The following is a 20,901-nucleotide window of genomic DNA, read 5'->3' as shown; positions in this document are numbered from 1 at the left end:
TATAATCCCCCCTTTCCGTGATTGACGTGACGACAAGTGTTTATTACAAGTGTACAAAACGACCTTTGAAAGCAGCGATGGTTAGCTGCCAAGCTAGCCTGCCGACTGACCAAAAGGGAATGGAGCATGTTAGCAGAGGCCAATACGTCAGCCACAACCCAAGCAGATAATTACACAGTTTGATCTTTTTAGGGTTAGGGTTAGTAACCTACCAAATTGTGCTATTAAATGGCTATTGTGCATGCCTTTCTGTCAGGCATAACATAAAAAGTGTGTTCAAATTCTGCATCTGTGGTGTCTTTATGAAGCTGGGGAAGTAGGTGACAATCTGTGACAATCTGTCAGACGATGAGAGAGGACAAACAGCGCTGTGGAGCCGGACAGGTGTTGAATAGAACACCAAAGCGCACACACGCACACACACACACACACACACGCATACACACACACTAACACTACAGCTTGCACATATACACACATACACTAACTCTACAGCTTGCACACACACACACACACACACACGCACACACACGTATTATTAAACATATGCTGCATATAGCTTCAGAGAGCCTCTGCTTTCCGTTTCAGATAGTAGGGAAATTATTCTGAATTCACCTGCTCCGTTGTGATTCTCCTGGTGATTGTGGGGCAGGTAATCTCCGAATGCTCGTGCTGCTCTGCAAGAAACACAGAACAGCGTTAACCTCTGATACACAGAACAGCTTAGACCTCAGAAACACAGAACAGCTTAGACCTCAGAAACACAGAACAGCTTAGACCTCTGATACACACAGAACAGCTTCGACCTCAGAAACACAGAACATTATACTCTTGACGTAGACAAAATAGTATTACGTTTTAAGAGCTTGCGGGTAAAAACAAGATAAAAACTCTTGTCTGAGCAAAGTGATTCAAGAAATACTTGAATCTTGAGGAAGAAGATGAAGCACAAGATGGTTTCACGCATCCGAGGCTCATTATCTCTCTCTCCCCCGTGACGTGTGGGTGAAGGCGTCGGGGAAGCATGGCGAGTATTAACACGTCACCATTAACCTCCTGGGGCTCAGGTAACCCCTCGTCAGTCGATTCCTCCTCGCTTTTCCCTCAAGTCAAGTAGGTCAAACTATATAGAGAGAGGCCATTTCACGGCAAGAGGCCAGGAGGCATATACACTCCAAACCGATTCACCGAGTCTCTCGCTCTTGCTCCCTCCCCTCCCTCCCCCCCCCCTGGGTGTAATGACCCACTCCAGGAGCTAAGGGGCGAAGGGGGGGGGGGGGGGGGGGCGGTCAACTCCGACGTCCTCCGAGTAAACATGCTTCTCTCTCATGGGGTGGGGGGGGGGTGGCCACATTAAACCCAGCTGAGTACATTACAGCGGCCATACAGGTAAACATGTGCAAATGCAAATGCAACCACACACACACACACACACACACACACACATCATACCAGGTACAGACACACTCACACACACAGCCAAATGTAGACAAAGCAATCATGCGCATAGAGTAGGTCTGCATAGACGCAGGCAGCTGAACACAGACCTATAATTGCTTTTCAGATTGAACCTTGAGACACTTCACATCTGAAGCCAGACGTCTGAATGAGTGGTGTCTGTTCTTTGATCTGGTCAATATGATAGATTATTAAATGTGTCTTAAGCTAAGGTAGGGTGGGTTATTTATTTTAGAAGCATTTTTTGGTCATATTTGTTGAAATCCTCTTCACATCCCAAAGCAATCAATAAATCAAATACTCAAATACTAAAAAAAGTAAATATCCTGTTTCCGTGGCTCTTACAGGCCTGTAATAAGCCTGTCCAATCAGCCTAAATAATGGATGTCTTACCTGCCGACCAGGCTACCTGCAGTCTCAGACTGTAAAACCTAGTTTACTATGGCTGGTTTGTCCAGAGATTTACTAAAGACATCATGCTTAACTTAAAATGAACAATATGAAACTAACAATAAACTAAATGTTGCTCATCCTAAGGTTATTAAGCTAAATGCACCTCATGCTAAGAGTATTATATATAATCCCACTATTAATATCAAACTAAATGCTGCCAAGGCTGAGGTTATTAAACTACATGTACCTCATGCTACTAATGTTAAACTGCATGTACCTCATGCTACTCATGTTAAACTGCATCATGCGATGGTTCTGAGTAGAGATGTTTGGATTTCTACGATCGGCGGTTCTCACAGCTCGGCTGGCTCTGAGACGTACAGTGAAAGCCAACAGTTGTACAAGAAGGGTGTTTAGTAGTGCTGCCAGGGCCCACTGTCTCCCACACAGCTCCCCCTCCCCTTCATCCTCCTCCTCCTCCTCCTCCTCCTCCTGCACAACCGCATACTCTATGTGCATGCAGAACGCTAGAAGTGCATTGAGCACCAGTTATGTATACACACACACACACACACACACACACACACACACACAGACAGACAGACAGACAGACAGACAGACAGACAGACAGACAGACACACACACGCACCCATATACAGAAATGTGCATACAGCTTGCACACAGACACACATGCACTTACATTACATTACAATTTGCACTCACAGTATGCACACAGACAGAAATATATGCATGCATACACACAAACACGCATGCCCACACAGTCACACACACACACACACACCGGTAGCTAGAATATCACACATGTTAATACAAATACACAACAAATCTGAAGGCAGTGAAGCATTCACTGCCTTCTGCACGCACAGAATGTGCACGAGCATTTCATTATACATGCACTAGAATCACTGATCACTGTGAGCTATGCTGCACTTTACCGTCTGTATGACGCATGCCCTGTCGAAAAAATGAAAGATTCAGGTCACACACACACACACACACACACACACACACACACACACACACACAAACACACAAACACACAGCGCAGGATCCCTGGATCTGCCGCTACGACAATGGCAGTAATTAAACACAGGCTGCACAAGGCTCTGGGACGCGTGGCATGGGACCCTGCGCTGCAGGCTGAGAGCTGGAGCCTGGGTTTACATCCGTCCGCTCCAAGTACTGCAACATGAGGAGATCTGGTAATATATTAGGATGTATACATTATGTATAAAAGATATCATATGTGGATCGTCTGTTAGAGTTCAGAGGAGTCCACCACAGCGTTCCGCTCATTTGTTCAGCACAGCGCTCTCTGTTCATCTGGACTTATGTGTCCCCCTTCCTGGCGTTCACCAGTCCACAACCAAGTCCCGAACCGGTTTTAAGTTAGTCTCAATGAGAAGAAATGCATTGTACCAGATTATGGCTTATCTTGCTAATAAACAAGCCTTCAACCAGAGTTGATCAGTTTCAACCAGTTCTAACTAACCAGATGAAAAGGGTCTACCCCTTATAGGCTAACCGGTACTTAGATAGCACAAACACACACACAATGCTTAATTTATGATTCCATTTCCATCATAGAACCCAGTCGACTGGCACAGAACGAGCTTCAAACCGTTCCGTGACCTTCCAGAGCTCTCTGACTCTATGCACCACTTGACTGGCACCCTGAAACATGTATAAATAATACATCACAACAGGAAGTAAGAGAAACACAGGGCACCGACATCGTTCAACCACGACCACGGCAAAACCCCCCGACCCCACCCACTTAAACCCTCGGAGGCCGGGGGTACTGATGTGTCGTGTGTTTTCTGTGTAGTGTGTGTAGTATATTGTAGTGTGAGGTGGAGTGTAGTGTACAGTGTGTTTTTGTGTGTATTTAAAAGCTTTACCCAGCATGTTCTCGTCAATGTGAGGGATGGACGCACATACACACACAGAACACACACACACGGCACATTAAACACAGAAACACACATACTCACGCACACAAACACACACTAACAGTCACATCAAACACACATACACATACACACGTTTTGTGTTTGTACGGACGATTGCATATACATGTCTACATTTGGTTGATACATGTGTGTTGATGTGTGTGGATGAGTCCATGCAAGTTCATGAATTTTGTTATGTTATTTTGTGTCTGTGTGTGTGTGTGTGTATAATACAGAGCCACTAAGAAGTAGTCAGCAGCAGTAGGTGGCTCTCCAAAAGGCAGGACATGTGACACAAGCGGGAAGAAGGCCACAGATTCCAGAGAAGTGGCCAAGGCCAGGGATCTTAAGCCTCTGACGTGTAGGAGGCATGACTAACAGACAGCCATGTTACCATGGCTTCTATATGTCTGAAAAGTGATTTAAGGCACTTTATAGATGAGATTCATTTGTAAAGTGCCTTCAATCAAAGTGCTTTACAAGGGTGCCAGACATTCAACCATCATACACACATCCATAAACAGACGCCGTTGTCAACCATGCAAGGCAACACCCAGCTTGTGTGTGTCTTGTTCAAGCACACCTCAAAGTGTAACTAGGAGGAGCCAGGGGTTCGAACCAGCCAAACCTTCCGGTTGCAAAAAGACCTGCTCCACCCGCTGAGATAGTGCCGCACAGGGGCACATCATTTGTGTGCTCGTAAGTGATTACCCATTTTAAGAGCAAGCATACGTCGTTTTTTTCCCCTCGCAGCAATAAGGCTTTAACTTTTTGGGACTGTTCTGTTTCTCTCTCTCTCCACCTCGCCATTGTTCTCCCTTTCCTCTATCATCCTCCGACTTGATCGCCTTTGGGTCTCCTTCCCCTGTCCCCTGCACCCCTCTCCTCCCCTGATCCTCCCTCTATCCCTCCTTGTGATTAAAGGGGTCTAGTTGACAGTATCAGGTTATCGTCCGGGGAGGGAGTAAACACTAAGCTGTTTCACATCTTCCTGCTCTCCTCCCTCCCTCCCCCCCTCCACTCTCCCTCTACAGGGAACCTAAACCCAGCACTCCCCTGAAGATGGTGCTCGGAATACAAACAGGAACGACCAAAATAAAGATCAGACCCAAAAGGCTTGCTTACACAACACTCTGTGTTACGAAACAAGAACGGGGAACACGACCAGATGTGATCGGGTTCGGCAGCTAGGGAGACGCACATCGCTTAGTATATGCAGGGCGATGAGGACTACTTCGTCTTAGTTCTCCCATCTTCTCTCAACCACCGACTCCATCTGAAGCCCTGCCTCAGCACCACAGGTAGAAAGTTACAAGATAAGAGTAGAGTAGAACAGCAGAGAGGAGACCAGAGTAGACCGGACACCAGCATAGTAGAGCTGAGTAGATATGAAAGAGAGGGAAATGGATAGCAGAGAGAGAGAGAGAGAGAGAGAGAGAGAGAGAGAGAGAGAGAGAGAAGAGAGAGAGAGAGAAGGAGAGAGAGAGAAGGAGAGTGAGAGAGAGGAGAGAGAAGGAGAGAGAGAGAGAGGAGAGAGAAGGAGAGAGAGAGAGAGAGAGAGAGAGAGAGAGAGAGAGAGAGAGAGAGAGAGTCAGTGTATCTGACATGCAGCATGTTCTCAACCTCTATGTGTGTCACATGCACGCTTGCACACGCACACAGACACATTGCACACACACACAGTAGGAAGGCCGCTTGTCAAAAGGCCGATGGCTTCATTAGGAGACTCTTGTTTTGTACAACAGAGGCTGAGAAGCCATTACCAACAATCCCCCAGGGTTAAATAAGACGCATGGGTGTGTGTGTGTGTGTGTGTGTGTGTGTGTGTGTGTGTGTGTGTGTGTGTGTGTGTGTGTGTGTGTGTGTGTGTGTGTGTGTGTGTGTGTGTGTGTGTGTGTGGAGGTTAGTAATACATACCAACTTAGACTACTTCATTGAGAAGGCTTGAGACGAGTAGGTAGTATTATTTATTTTACATCATATTTTATAGAATATAATGAATTGCTGCCGATAACCGTTTATAGGCAGCAATTAAGAAGACATTCATCTTGCATTAGTTCTGTTGACAGAATAACATTGAAAGATGTTACACATTAATATGCGTCACTGCCATCCTCCTGAAGACTGCTGTGGGGATCTGTAACTGCAGTGTTAATTTATCTCTCTCTTATTCTGCCACTGCACATAAAGTATTTTTAATGCTTTTCTCCTGAAGTGAGGTTAATACATATTTAATGGTAAATTGTTGTGTAAAAGCACTTTCCGCCACACGTTCTGTGTTGCAAAATGCTTTAAGAATCTGCATAACACTCATACGTTTATTAATGCTATTTATCATTCAACCAAACCAAGCCTTACAAATCAAATCTTTAAATGAATATCTAAAGTCTATCTCAAGATGGCAAATGAGCTCAAATCTAGATGAATTTCACTTTCTTCTGCTTTTAGTAAGTTAAAAAAGTCAAGTAGTTAAAAAAGTGCCTGTAAAGGTTTCAAATTAACACTGTGCGAACCGGCCACTGTAGATATACAGTTATTAAAGATCCCCTTCTGAAAGCTTAATCTACTCGCTCAAATACTTTTTTTTCGTCAGAATATCTTTGTACCTAAACAGGTATCAAGGCGTAATTCCTCCCCATGCAGTTTCTGGTTTCTAGCCCAGGCTCTGTGCCGTCTCACCTCAGAAGTTCTGCTATAACATAGTAGTACTGCCTGATCCAAGATGAAACCAAATCAAAGCAGACTGAGTTCATTCTGATCCCAGGTCTTCTCCCTCCCATCAAGAAACCATCATGCACCACCTTGCAGCGCTGCTTGAATTTGAATCTAAACTCGGAACATTATGATAATGCGCTGCCTCTGACCACCACTACGCCTTTAATTATACTTTAAGGGCCAAAAAGCTGAGTAAGACAATACTCCAATTAGACATTAAAAAACCGTACCCACTCTACCTACCACACACTCTACCTTATGGACACTTACATAACACACACACACACTCTACATAACAGACACTCTACCTCGTCGACACTCTAACTAACCCACTCTACACACTCTACCTCTGCCTTTCAGGTAAAGTGACTGATTTAAGGATTTCGATTTAGATTCTCCCAAAGGTAGACCATATTTTAAGGTAAAGTCAACTATAAGATATTATTTGAGGGTCAAGCCAGACAGTATTAAAGGATTCAGCCAAGGGACCGTATTTTAGGCTTTAACCAACCAGGGGACAGTATTTTATGGTTTAGCCAACCAGGAGAGAGCATTTTAAGGGTCAGACCTACCAGGAGACAGTATTTTAGTGCTTAGCAGTAGTACGTGGTCGAATGTCGGATGACGAACATTCATTCCCTGAAGTTGGGGTCACGCAGCAGACCCCAGCTGGTGTGATGATAGGGGCTGGGATGCGGTTACCTATTGTCGGTTATTGTCTGTCTACAGGTGCATGGTGTTTGACAAGTCATTAATCCCTCATCTCATATCTCACATTGTAAGATTGAGATCATACATCATACATCTGTAGGGCAGATGAACTAAGACTTTTATTTAAATGTTTTTTTCATTGAAATGAATTTCTAGGCAGATATGAGAATGACCTATCTTAATGTGTCCTAAAATCGATTTATACTCATAATGATGATATTATAATGACATATGAGGCAATGGGGCCAAAAATTAGAGACTCATCCGGAAAAAGGTTTAAGCAGAAACCCAAGATTCTGTTCTGTGTTGTTTAGAAAAATGACACCACTCCACAGAGTTTGTTTAAAACAACCATATGGGACAAGCAATATGCGAAACTCAGTATACTGCTGATACTGTGTGTGTGTGTGTGTGTGTGTGTGTGTGTGTGTGTGTGTGTGTGTGTGTGTGTGTGTGTGTGTGTGTGTGTGTGTGTGTGTGTGTGTGTGTGTGTGTGTGTGTGTGTGTGTGGCTGCTCTCCAGGCTGCTCTGCAGGAGAGGAGAGGAGCAGAGAGGAGAAGAGAGGAAAGGGAGAAGAACAGAGGGGAGATGAGCAGATAGGAAAAGGAGAAGAACAGAGAGGAGCAGAGAGGAGAGGAGAATAGGAGAAGAACAGAGAGGAGCAGAGAGGAGAGGAGAAGAGAGGAGAAGAGAGTAAAAGGATAAGAACAGAAAGGAGAGGAGAGGGGAGGAAGGGAAAGGAGAGGAAGAGTAAAATATGACAAAGACAAACAGGAGGAGAATAAGGCATGGAGAAAAGGAAAGAAGAGCAGAGAGGAAATGACAGAAAGGAGATTAAACAAACCCTTCAGCTGGTTCTTCCCATTGTTCCTTGTGACAAAGAGGGAACAAACACAGGCACATAGATAGATACACACACACACACACACACTAATGCACACATGTTCTCGCACATGCTTGCAACACACACACACACACTACACTGAGAAACTAATTTCCAAATGCAATCTCACACACACACACACACACACACACACACCATGGTGACATACACGTTACGCATACACAATGCTACTTTGGAAATCAGCTTATCTTTAGCCTTCGTGATTACAGGGAAGTGGGAGCACCATTATACAAGTAAGATGCCCTGACTCCCCACCACCACCCGTGCACCATCACATGCACCATCACATGCACCATCACATGCACGCTGACCTTCTATCCTACAAGCGTCTTTCACCGTGCGCTCTAATTGGAGTGGACAGGTAGCAGGCACATTCCTGCAGACTCTAGTCACAGATGATCCGATTAAAGTGATTCTGTTAATAGTGTCGAGTTTGAGGGGAAAAGGGAGAGGGCAAGGGAGGGGAGAGAGAGAGAGAGTTGGGGAGAGATTTATAAAATTGTTAATTATGTTTAGATTATGTGCTACTATTTTATTTGTTGTTATTTGACTTTTGTGCTGTGGCAATGTAAATGTATGTTTTCCATGCCAATAAAGCCTTTTGAAGTGAGAGAGGATAGAGACAGAAGGAGAGAGAGAGAGAGAGAGAGAGAGAGAGAGAGAGAGAGAGAGAGAGAGAGAGAGAGAGAGAGAGAGAGAGAGAGAGGGAGTGAGAGAGAGTTTGGGGGAAAGAAAGAGAGGGACGAATAGAGTGAGAGAATATCTCTCTCCCAAACGATGGGAGAGAGATAGGACTTGAACACAAAACTCACATGATTGCTTGTAAGTGTTAATAGCCTAAGGTCACTGTGACAAAGTGCATATGCACTAACACGAGTGGGAGTGAGCCGTACGTGATGACTGGGGAGAGAGAGAGAGCGAGAGAGAGAGAGAGAGAGAGAGAGAGAGAGAGAGAGAGAGAGAGAGAGAGAGAGAGAGAGTGTGATGGAAAGATAATTCCAATGCCCGCTGGAAGTGAAAGATGCGGCGAGTGAGTGGGAGAGGAGGAGGAGCGAAGGAGGGTGGGAGAGGGTCATAGGCTACACCCTCCGTCCTCTACTCGCCCACAAGCGCACAACGGTGACAGAGTTCGCGTGGTGAAGGCAACTGGGGCCATGAATAATCACACACTTGCGCCCAAAACTTCCAAGTGGCATGTCAGACGTTAAATATCAGCCGTGTTAGTCACGGACCGTCTCAACCACACGGCCGACTGAGTCACCGCAAAGCGAGATCTTCATGACCACTACACCAGTTTAAACCCCAGAGATTGTATAAGCAAATATAAGAAGTAGCCTAAATCAAACAGAAATGGCTGAACTAATCCGTTCTGTTTCTATTTTCAAGTCAACCTGCGCTAAATTAGTTTCCAATTAACGAGTTATGAGTGAAGTTGTAAAGTTGACTATGGTAGTTTGAGTACATTTTAAAGAGCACAAACTTATTCCTAACGATAATAAAGAACATATATATACTTTTGCACAGCGCAAAATAAATCACCGACCACACTGCGCCCGGAGACGCACCTGACACGCGCACCTCCGGCTGACCACGTACTCACCTAACTTTTGCGGCCACAGAAGATATCGCGTCATTCCTCATATTCTTCCTTTTGGACACCGCAGTTCCCATGCTGAGCTGGAAACGACACGGAAGAAAACGCGAACCATTCCACTGTCTCCTCGCAGAACGATAAAAAGCACGAAATAAATGGTAAACACTATTGAGAATTTCCGTATAAATTCCTTTTCTTTTCTTCTTTTTTATCGACTCATCAATTGTAGGATTAATTAGATTTGTCGGGATTCAAAGTATTTGTTTGATCAAGAAAAGCGCGATTTGGGTACGAGCGCTGTGGCGGTGGTGGCAGCAGTTCGCTGCTCTCATCTCAACTACTCTCGCACTCTCCTCCAGGCTGGAGCAAGCAGACAGGAAGGAAGGAAACGAGAGCCATAAAAGGACTACCTGCCCCTTCCCCGCGTGCCCTCTCATCTGCGCACAGTACACTGGACAGGTGCAGTCTGGGTAGGTCATTATTATGCAGGGTATCAAACCCACCTACAAATGTCCATTATCTTCAAATATACCTAATTATAGTTTACTGTTCTAATATTGGATAAAAGGCACAATCCACAACGTTGTTTTCCAATGAATGAGAGTTTTTGACTCAGAATAGAGCAAATAATCCCACAAATTTGAGTTCTAACAATAAACGCTATACTCATATCATCATAAAAGGGCAGTCGCTTAAAGACACTTGAGGGAAATCTCAATTGAAAATCTATATTCAATCAGAGAAGATCATACATAAGCTCCCGCCCTCTAGCCCCCTTTTAAGAAATACTGATCATCCTGACCTTTGACCTTGCAGCTTTAGGTATAAGTGGGCAATGACTGTAATATCTACTCCAATGATCCGGGTAACCATCTTAAGTCACACACAGTCGATTCAGTCATCAGTTCTACTTATACACACTCAGAATCAGTGATACGTCATTTTGAATTTCTGTTGCTGTTCTCAAATGTTCTTTTTACTTAAAAAGACAAATCAGCACCTTGCCACACACGTTAATAATAGCAGTGGCACTTTGGCAGCCTGGGAACCAGACAAATCTGTAAGATAGTGTTTTATTTGCGCTGGCATATTGCTCTGGCCCCCCTCCCATTCAGACAGATTTTCAGCAGACCTGGTCGGGGTCTGGCCAATCACGACGGATAATCTAAAAAGGGGCGGGTTTAATGTGATGACTTGACTGTACAGAGTAGCGATTTGACGACCAAAATCGGAAACTGAGGTTTAACTGAAGCTAGGAGAGATTTGGTTTAATCAACCAGGCCATCTAGGTCCCGTAACATGTGTATGTGACTGTATTCACATAGGTCTTACTGGGTATCTTACATGAAATACACAGAGGAAAAACTCACTGGATATTCTGGTTTGTTTTGAGTGCCAAGTGATACCATGCGTGTAACATGCCAAACTCTTTTCCTTTGTTGTTATCAAACGTATTTCTCTGCTTCTACCATAGGATCCGGTGTGAGTGGCGTATTTCTATAGACAGTACGGTCACTCTGATCTGAATGATCACAGGCCAGGGAGAGATCAAGCGGGGGAAAGCAAATCAAAAACAAATCAACCTGATTAAAAAAAAAAACTTGAGGCGAGATGAAACAGAGTGGAATCACCCACTCGACAAATTCAAAAGATGCAAGGGTGGGAGGGCCGCGAGGGGTCGCGTGGGTGAGAGAATCAGCATGTGTGTGACGTCAAGCGTTATTTTACATTATTAATAAATATTGTCGGTGTATTATCGCTTAATGAATAGGAAGGCGAGTCAGTAGGTAAGGATCTGGTACAAGGTGTCAGTGTTGTTCCGTATTTCCCATCCACTATTTTCAATCCACCCCGTTTTAGGGCAAAATGTGATTCTCTCTGTGAATCCACAAAAACAACCCATATTTCTCAGTGGAGATAAAGATGAATTGGATTAAGTGTAATACTAGGACACTGAGGGGAGGAGAGGAAAGACACAGCGACAATACCCATGGCCCTGGGCGAAGCGAGCCGATGATTCACACACAACTTTAATAACACAAACGGTGATCATCATCACAACAGCATCTGGTGCCACGTAGCGTGCCACACGTAGCAACCGCTACCTCGTTAGCGGCGTCGCCTTGGGACCCCGTAGACATGAGCCAGCAACCCCCCAGAAATACACCAGCCAGCTATAGCACCCAGCGGGTAAAAATAGCACGCTATGACGATCATCGTACCTCGAACTCCACCATCACAGGCCTCACACCTGCCTTATTAAAGCAGATAAAGCCTGATATAGAGTGAGGGGGCTGGGATGTGTATGGAAATGGGCTGGGTGGGTGGGGGGGGGGCATGGTGGGGGGGGGGCTGGGTTGGCAGTGCAGGGTTCCTATTGGTTGGAGGGCCAGCCTTGCGTACAGACCTGGAAGGCGGAACTTGAGGTCTATTTTTAGAGAGCATTTATTGTGGTTTTCTTCTTCTTCAGGTTTCCAGCCAACAGCAGTCAGGATGTAAAATAGAAGATGACTCACTCACCATAGCTAGAAATAGTTGGCCTACTGGGGTGAGGCCCAGTGCACAACGGAGGCTGCAAGACTAACTGGCTATTGTATCCGTTAATAATAGATATTGTTAACCTTTCAAACAAATATAAACACTGGCTGGTCAGGTAAATCCTACGTGAGAGGGATGTGAGTCATTTCCACTAATTGCATGATGTTTGGTCCAAGACTGAAAGGTGAATGACAACAATCAATCAACGAATGACACATCTGCTACCAAGCAAACTCGCTTTTTGATCTGCTTTCTCTGTATTTATTTCCAGGCTGGAATCGGTGGAAACAGAGAAACAGAATCCACGTTAGTCTCGATATCCCCAGTCACAGCTGAGGGGCTTCAACACAGACCGTCCTCGGCAAGCTTCTCCGGAAGAGAGATCACGGACCAGATACCGAGGCCTGAACTCACAGAGAGATTGTCCAAAAGTCCATCAACGGGACGATAGCCAGACCTCTATAAATAATGCAGAAACTAATGAGGAGAAATATAGATAGCTCTTTGGTGTAAAATGGCCCAATGCCCAGGGAAGAGAACCAGGTTATGACCGGAACCTCATCGATGCTAGCTAATCAAGGAATGCGGTTTAGCAAAGATACACAGCAAACTAGGCTAGTAGCTTAGTGGTGGTACAGGGTTAACTGAGGTGGGCAGCTAAAGATAGATAGATAGATAGTAAGATAGATAGATAGATAGAGAGAACACATCAACCACTTGCACAGGTGTGAGGCTAGCAGAGTGACGTGGCCAGTAGAGGAATGCGGATACACAGGTGCAAGGCACATATGCCCCATTTCCACCGACAGACAGTACCAGCTCAACTCGCCACGACTAGCGTGGCACAACTTGGTTTGGTTCCAGGCACGTCGTGTTTCCATCTAGAAAGTACCCCTTCAACGTGGGCGGGTCGTCATAGCACACACGAGCGAAACTGCGGCACATACGCAACCATAAACGACACATTAACAGACAGGGTTACGCTCAGGAGCGTCTTCACCTCTGTCATGGTCCACGACGTGTTCTTGCGCTGATCCCACCACGTTCAATAATCAATCACTATTGTTCACTGAACGCTGATGCTAGTATATAAAGATGCCGGATGTCGGGTGTCGGGCTCGGACGTCGCGCTCATCAATATTCGTCCAGTGGCGTCACTCAGTGGCCAAACAGTGGCCAGCAGCCTGTTTACGTCACACAAAAGTATTAGATCAGCTCTCTTGGAACCTCGACGGAGGTGAGACTGAAAAAGTATCTGGTACCAGGTACCTCATCTTGGCGGTCGAAATGCAAAATAAGGCGGGCCGAGTCGAGGAGAGTTGAGCTGGTACTGTCGGTGGAAAAAGGGTATGATGCTAGAAGAGTTACTTGCTGGCAGAGGGCTAACAAGCGATTGATGCTAGCAGACAAGCTTAGGAGAGGAGGTTCTCAACCGAAGCTCAACCAATCCTGACCTCAGAAAGGAACTTTTGCACATTTTACACATTTCACTGTGAGTACTCACTTTTGATTCTGGAACCAACTACCAAATCAAAGAATGATGAATTGGCTTGAATTGGTCATTAGCACTACAAGTCTTGGTGAACATTGTCTTATAAAACACATCATACAACCAGATGGCATTTAATTGCTAGCCTACTACTAGCATTCTTTTGAACACCTCTATCCCTCACCCTTGCCTAACCCTCTCTCTTAACTCCATCCCTCTCTTCTACCTCACGTGACGCCCACCGGGTGGCAGGGAGCAGAACAAACGTGCCAACAAATTGGCGGTATGAATATTTAATCAGCCATCTGTGTTCAGTTCTCAGTGAGTGTGACTGCTCGCCTACGCTTTACACGTGCCCGTTGCATGTTGTATACGCATTGCATCTTCGTTACCATGCGCTCGTGTCCACTAAACACACACACACACACACACACACACACACACACACACACACAGACACACACACACACACACACACACAAACAAACACACACGCATACAACCACTGGGTGGGTCTGCCAGACAGCACATGAAGCTCAGCAGCGCAGACGGGAGGATTCTGCGAGCGTGCACGAGTATTACACATGCACTCCCTCAGCCAACACAGTCTGTGCTGACTCGACAAGCCGATCTGCTGCTGGAAAGCAGATGGAAGATGCCGGCTTCAGGTGTGTGTGTGTGTGTGTGTGTGTGTGTGTGTGTGTGTGTGTGTGTGTGGACGATGAGACAGACGATGACGGACGATGAGACAGAACTATAAAAAACCCAAGTCATCGTTAACACGACACACTAAACATGTAGCAACCACCTCCAGGAGCTCTGCAGATGTCACATCAACGTAAACGACCTCCGTGAACGCAACAGCGGTGGAGTCAACGACCCGCTACACGTTCTCGATTTCGGCTATCTTTCCGAACAATGTGCACTGCACTTGATGCACTCACGTGTGTTTTGACGTGTCTATGTCCTCTATGTTCCGTAACATGTGGTTTGTTTTGCTACACTGAGCTGGTGTGCCGTCAGAACACTGTCCTTCAGATTGTGTGAATCCGTTGTTATTACACATTGGAAATGATTACACAATGATTTTTTCCCCCCACTTTCACAGCCACCATTTGAACCTAGGAACCTGTGTTTGTTATTGCCTGTGCTGTGATTTGAGATTTTCAAGGACTCTAGTGTACAGAGAGCTTGCGATAGCAGCAAGTGAAGTTGGATTCTATTAAAGCTGCTGCTGACAGATATTCCCAATGCTACTGTGCAGAGTGTGCAGTCTGTGTTGAATTCACAGCCAATAAACTCCCAATTGAAATTCTAAGTATCATATAGAAATGTGTTAGCCTCAAATTTCTCATTACATCATTAATATGATTGCAAGAAATCACAGTAATCGGTTCCCCATCACACTGCATTACGGTTAGAAACGATGCAAGGTCGCTTAGACCACGTTAACGCTGAGTGATGTGCCATGCGATGGGGGGAGGAGGAGGAGGAGAAAGAGGAAAGGCGGGTGAGATCAGATACATACACTGAACAGGTGCAGCCCACAGGGGGCAGAGCCAATAGCAGGTGGAGGCGCTGAGGCCCACCAGGTTCTGTTCTCTGCTGGTGTCCAGGGAGCATAGATAAAGTGATAGTTAGGGCCGGACACGTAGAAACCTGGGGTACACTAGCTAGGCAGTAAAAAAAGGAAACACTCCCACGGAGGCCAGTGATTAAAAAAGAAAAAGTCTCAAAATCCATGGGCTGGTGGGATTGATATTTTTGTTTTAGCAGCAGTAGACAATGGGGAGGGGATTTACAGAGTTAGTGCTCTGGACAGCCGGGACATTACATTTTATCTCCTTCTGTTCTGTTCGTTTTACCTCCTAAAAGGCAGTTGAGGAGGAGGAACTACTATCAAGGGTTGTGTCCGGAATCGCACACTAGCATACTAAACAGTAGGTCAGGACAGTATGTAGTACTATGCGAAATTGCATACAAAAAACTGCATACACAAAACGGATGGCGTGTCAGTGGATAAAGCGGTTGATGGGAGAGAGAGCAGAGGTAGGAGATGGATATTGCAGTGCTTTGCAATGCTCTTTACACTACAGCTCTTATTCAAAGACACCCTCCCACTCTGCTTGGGGGGGGGGGGGGGGGGGGGGGGGGTCGGACAGTTTACAAGTGACCATTACACAAACATGCACATACACACAACATCCTCACACAACTAACGCCATCCCCACCCCCTCCGCCACCACCTCATCCCTTCCAAGTCAGCCAGGGCTGCTGGCGTCCACTGATGGATGGATCTCTGCAGATGACTTGGGGAAGGGGGGGCTGGGGGGAGGAGCCAGATGAGATCAGTAGAAGGCCATTGGCTGCAAGTCGGGATGTAAAGAAGCGTGGAGGAGAATTGAGGAGGAATGTTTAAGGGTAGGGGGGAGTGGAGGGGCAGAGGAGGGGAAGATGAGAGAGGAGGATGTGGGGGAGGAGGGACAGAGGGGGACATGGAGAGGGACCGGGGACGAGGAGGAGTGAGGAAATAGGGAGAATAGGAATAGGGGGAGAGGTGGAGGAAGAGAAGACGATGAGGCGAGATGAGGAGCAGATGAGTGGAACAGGATTTGAGTGAGGAGTGGAGGAGAGGTGTCAGGGTGGAGGCGGCGAAGAGGATGCAAGTGAGGAGAAGGGTAGAGAAGGAGATGTAGGAGGGGAGGAGTTGCGTGAGAAGAGGGGAGAGGAGGAGTGATGAGAGGAGATAGGAGAGGAGGAGTGATAAGAGGAGAGGGGAAAGGAGTGGAGCGGTCGCAGGAGGTCCCTCCTAGTGAGTCTGCCGGCCAGCGAGCCATCAACGTCAGCCACCAGCCCCCCCGCTGGCACCACCCCCACCTCCATCAGCACAACCCCGACAGCCACCACACTCACCCTAACAAACGTGCTCTCTCTGTGGTGTGTGCTATGTATTTCTGATTACACTTTCTCTCAAAGATGTTAACACACACACACAAGCACACACACACACACACACACACACACAAACAGACAAATAGACTGACAAAAGCAGGCATATGCATTAACCACTGTACACAGATGCAGATCATCTGTTTTTCACACCATGTTTTTGAGACACGCAGCTGGCATCCAGACAAGCTCTCTGTATCTGTCCCCCGGGCAACCTTCTCCCATCACAAACAGATCCGTCGGCTCCCCATCTGTTTACCGTCTATCGATATGTCTGCTGCCGATCAAATAAATACCTGCAAACAGGTTCTGCACCGTTTCAAAGCCCCTGTCAAGCACGCTGTGCCCCATTAAACTCCTGCCAAGTAAATTAGGGTGCTCTTCCATTAGCCAAGGTTAAAGCTCTTGGAGCCCCTCTTGGCAACAAGTGGAGAGCACTAGATCATCGTGCCCTACATCTGGAGGAGGAGGAGGAGGAGGACATGACCAGAGGGGCTTTGCTACCCCTTGTCCCTGTACCAGGCCACCAACAATATGGTAGAGATGAGGAAACGGGGGGCTGTGGTGCATTATATGCATTGTCGAGTGTTTCGCCTATAATGGGTTTTTATAGCATGAGTCGCACTAGGTGGGAAGACCTCTCCTGAGCCGTCGCCTAGGAGGGGGGGTACCTTATACTGGTTTCTCTTCGGCCCCGGGGCTTAACCTGTGCTGGCCCTCTTTGTATGTGTTAGAGATGCTCGGCTAAGACTCTGGTCTATGTGGCCAACACAGGTCACTCGTTTAAGCCCCTACAAGGTTAAGCTAAATTTAGGCTACACGCGAACTCTGGGGTGTCTCTTACCACTTCAGTCCCTGTGGGCCACGAAGCGGGGAACAATTCTGAACCTCTTTATATTGCCTCACTCTCTGGACCAGTCACCATCAACCCTGTTTGTGTCATGCACCACTTACCTATTGTGCGAAGGCTGGGAGAGCTGCGGGCTGTTGGTTGGGCCCCTACTGGGGAGCCGGATCAATCACAGAGGAACTGATTTAATCGCCTACTACAACACGTAGTAAGGTAGTTTTATTTAGATTTCAAAAACTTGTTTACACAATGATAAAGAAAAGATTGGTCAAGAAAAAGAGGTTAAATGTTAACAGAGTCTAATATATAATACCGTTTTACACAATCTTAGAGAAAAGTACGATTCATTGGAAAAGTCTAAATACTAAATCCTCATTAGGGTTTCTCATAAGAGGCCTACACGCTCCTTTCTTCGCATGTCTATTAGAGTCAACAAGTGAGTCTGTTAAGACTGTGCGGGCAGTGTTTCAATAAACCATACAAGCAAACTAGATATCAATAAACAAAACAAGTAAACTAGATCTAAGAGAAATATTCCCGTTTCTCGCAGCTTGCGTGGGGGCTATCTCAATAAACCAGACACCAGATGAGATAAGGGCGGGTCCTTACAGCTTTATTCTTCGTGGAGGCTGCTTCAATAAGCTAGCAGGGGGATGTCCTAACCTTGATTGGGCATCGGGAAGCTTAGGGCTAGGTGCGTCAATGTGTGGCCCACGGGCACACAACAGCATATAGTAACGTATATTATTATCCAATAAAGGGACACTGCGTCGTGGTTCATTCCGGACTTATATATGCAAATTCAAACCGCTTTTGCTGGCACGAAAGTTTTAACAAACTATCACCAAGAAGGAGATAACAATGTATCCTTGACAGGTTACCCTGTCCCGAGTTTATTTGATTTGATGTGAAATTGAGGAACTAATGATTTTGGTTCGCTGGACACCGTCATTTTGTACTGAAATAGTAGCATGAAGATTGAAAACTAGATTAAAAACAAGACCAAATAAAAATAAATAAGCCATTTCTGTTGGCTTAAACACCAGTCATTTCTTGGGCGTTTGACTTGACTGCAAGAGAGCACCGACCTTGGTTTCAGTTGGATCATGATGTGCCTACTTTCTGCATCTGCAGGCTAGAGCATTTCCTCCTCCTCCTCTTTTTCACAATGTAATACTGTTATAACATCGTTACATTACGGAAGAGAGCCATAGATAAAGAGAGAGGGAGAGAGAGATACAGTAATTAAAGCATGAAAGTCGCAAGCATGACCAAAGCGTGACAGTTGTGCATTGCGTGTGTGGTGGTTTGTAGGTGTCTAGGTGTGTGTGTGTGTGTGTGTGGGGGGGGGGGGGGTGAGGTGATAAGTTGGTACATGGATGACAGCATGGGACATAAACACATACACTTTTCTTCACCGTTTCAAACACAGAACCCAGCGCGACGGTTGCACCACAGCTTGGAATAACGATGTCACATGCGTTTTAATTTTTCTTGGATCGATCTAAGAACATTAAAATATGACAGCCTCGAGGCCACCATGAGAGGATGATGGATTCAACGCAGCCTCAAGCTTAATGTATATTCTGACGGTCGTAACTGCAACATCTGCGTTGCAAGTAAACAGAGTACCCCAAACAGTGCTTTTACTGTGGATCATAACATCCAACACGCAGTATCCAACAAAAGACATTCACTCAACCCCTCAGACATCCAAGAATTAACATCTAACACCCAACATTTAACCATCAAATGACCAACATTCAAACACCCAACAAAGAAGAATCATACATCCAACAAACAAAGGACCAAAATTCATCAATGAAATATCTAACACCAAATATTCAACACAGAACATTCATCAATCAAACATCTAGCACCCAACATTCATCAATCAAACATCTAACGTCCGACATTTAACATCCAACCACCAGGATTCAGCCAACCCCTAACAAACAACATCCCTCTTCCCTACCACCACCATCTTAACCCCCTTCTTCTCTTGCCAACGCTCATTCCCGGTGTCTCTCTGGGAACCTTTCCACGCAGCACACACGAGGAGCCGGCCACAGCGGGATGACCCCCCATCCCACCTGTGCCTTACTGCCAGCGCCACGCCATCAATCATCCATCCATGGGACAGATGGCGTGCCGCTGGCGGTGAGATGAGCCCTGCCCCCCTCTCCTTCCACCTCCTCACCGGCCTTAACCCTGGTTCACCTGGAGCAGGCTGGGCTCAGGTCAAGGGTGGTTCCTGCGGGTAGTGGCCCCATTTCACGGGCGGGGAATCAGAAGCAGAACGGTCACACTGGGTGACTGCCAGAGAGAGAGAGGGTGAGAGAGAGGGAAAGAGAGAGAGGAAGAGAGAGAGAGAGAGAGGGGAAGAGAGAGAGAGAGAGAGAGAGAGAGAGAGAGAGAGGAAGTGAGAGGGACTTTTCAATCCTCTCCCATGTTAATCAATGAGCACTTCCACACCACATCTGGGGCTGAACAGCATGGCGGAGCGGAGCAAGTTTTTCCGGTGAGGGGTTTATTTATTCCTCCTCCGCCTGGCATTTTTGTCTTGCTTTTTGCTTTTTTCAGCTTATCCATATAAATGGCCTAGATGAGTGAGTCCGTGTGGGATATGGTGTGAAGACAAGGACGCAGGAAAGTTCAGCTTCCATTACAGCTCTAGGCTTGAGTTTAGGCCTTGAGAAAGCAAAAAAAGGGAGAGCGAACAAGAAAGAGGTGGATTTAGGGCCGAACAAAATAAACCCAGGGAGACAGAAGGGTTCAACTCTTTAAATAAGCAGTGTGGAGTCTAGGTAACCCTGATGTTATCCCCGCCTCCTCTTTCTCCATCCTCCTCCAGCTGTAGTCTGTGAGAACCTACTGCTCCCCACTCGTTGCCAAGAGGAGCTCCAACCTGAGAGCTCCAACTGTCGCTGATGGAAGAGCCGCTTGAAACTATTTGGTAAATCCCAAGTAGTGACGTTCCCTGCCATTACCCCGTCCAATGCAACATGCAGTATGATTAACATCAAACACAGCCTGCTGCCAGATTTAAGAAAAACATCTGTCCTGCAGTGGTTTCACTTTTGAAAACATCAAACATTCAAATTCTGTGCTGTCCCTCATAAAGTGAGACACCAGTAGATGTACTTCTAGAGCAAAGAAGAAAACACTTGTAAATGGAACCAGACATGGGCCTGATTACTTGGGTTGATGCATTTAAAGGGGTTAAAGTAATACCAAGGGACTATTTGAGTGTCATTTGTTAGTAATGGCATAGCCATTTACTCAGTAGTGAAAGAAATGCACTGTGTGAATATCTGTTCTGGTTGA

The 20,901-nt window shown here is 46.1% G+C and overlaps 1 protein-coding gene across 1 annotated transcript in view; it reads right to left on the bottom strand.

The window, feature by feature from the left end:
- nsmfb (NMDA receptor synaptonuclear signaling and neuronal migration factor b) overlaps positions 1-9,825 on the bottom strand; it is a gene marked incomplete at both ends in the record, with an annotated part of 32,166 nt that extends 22,341 nt beyond the window's left edge. Inside the window, 2 exons of the mRNA XM_084468166.1 lie at positions 616-677; positions 9,755-9,825. Coding sequence (XP_084324292.1) covers positions 616-677; positions 9,755-9,825 — 133 coding nt within the window. The remainder of the gene's footprint in view (positions 1-615; positions 678-9,754) is intronic.
- Positions 9,826-20,901: the final 11,076 nt, after the last annotated feature.

This window comes from Micromesistius poutassou (genome assembly GCF_964030765.1).
Source record: "Micromesistius poutassou genome assembly, chromosome: 5".
NCBI classification, from domain to species: domain Eukaryota; kingdom Metazoa; phylum Chordata; class Actinopteri; order Gadiformes; family Gadidae; genus Micromesistius; species Micromesistius poutassou.
This window is presented reverse-complemented; position numbering and strand designations above follow the sequence as displayed.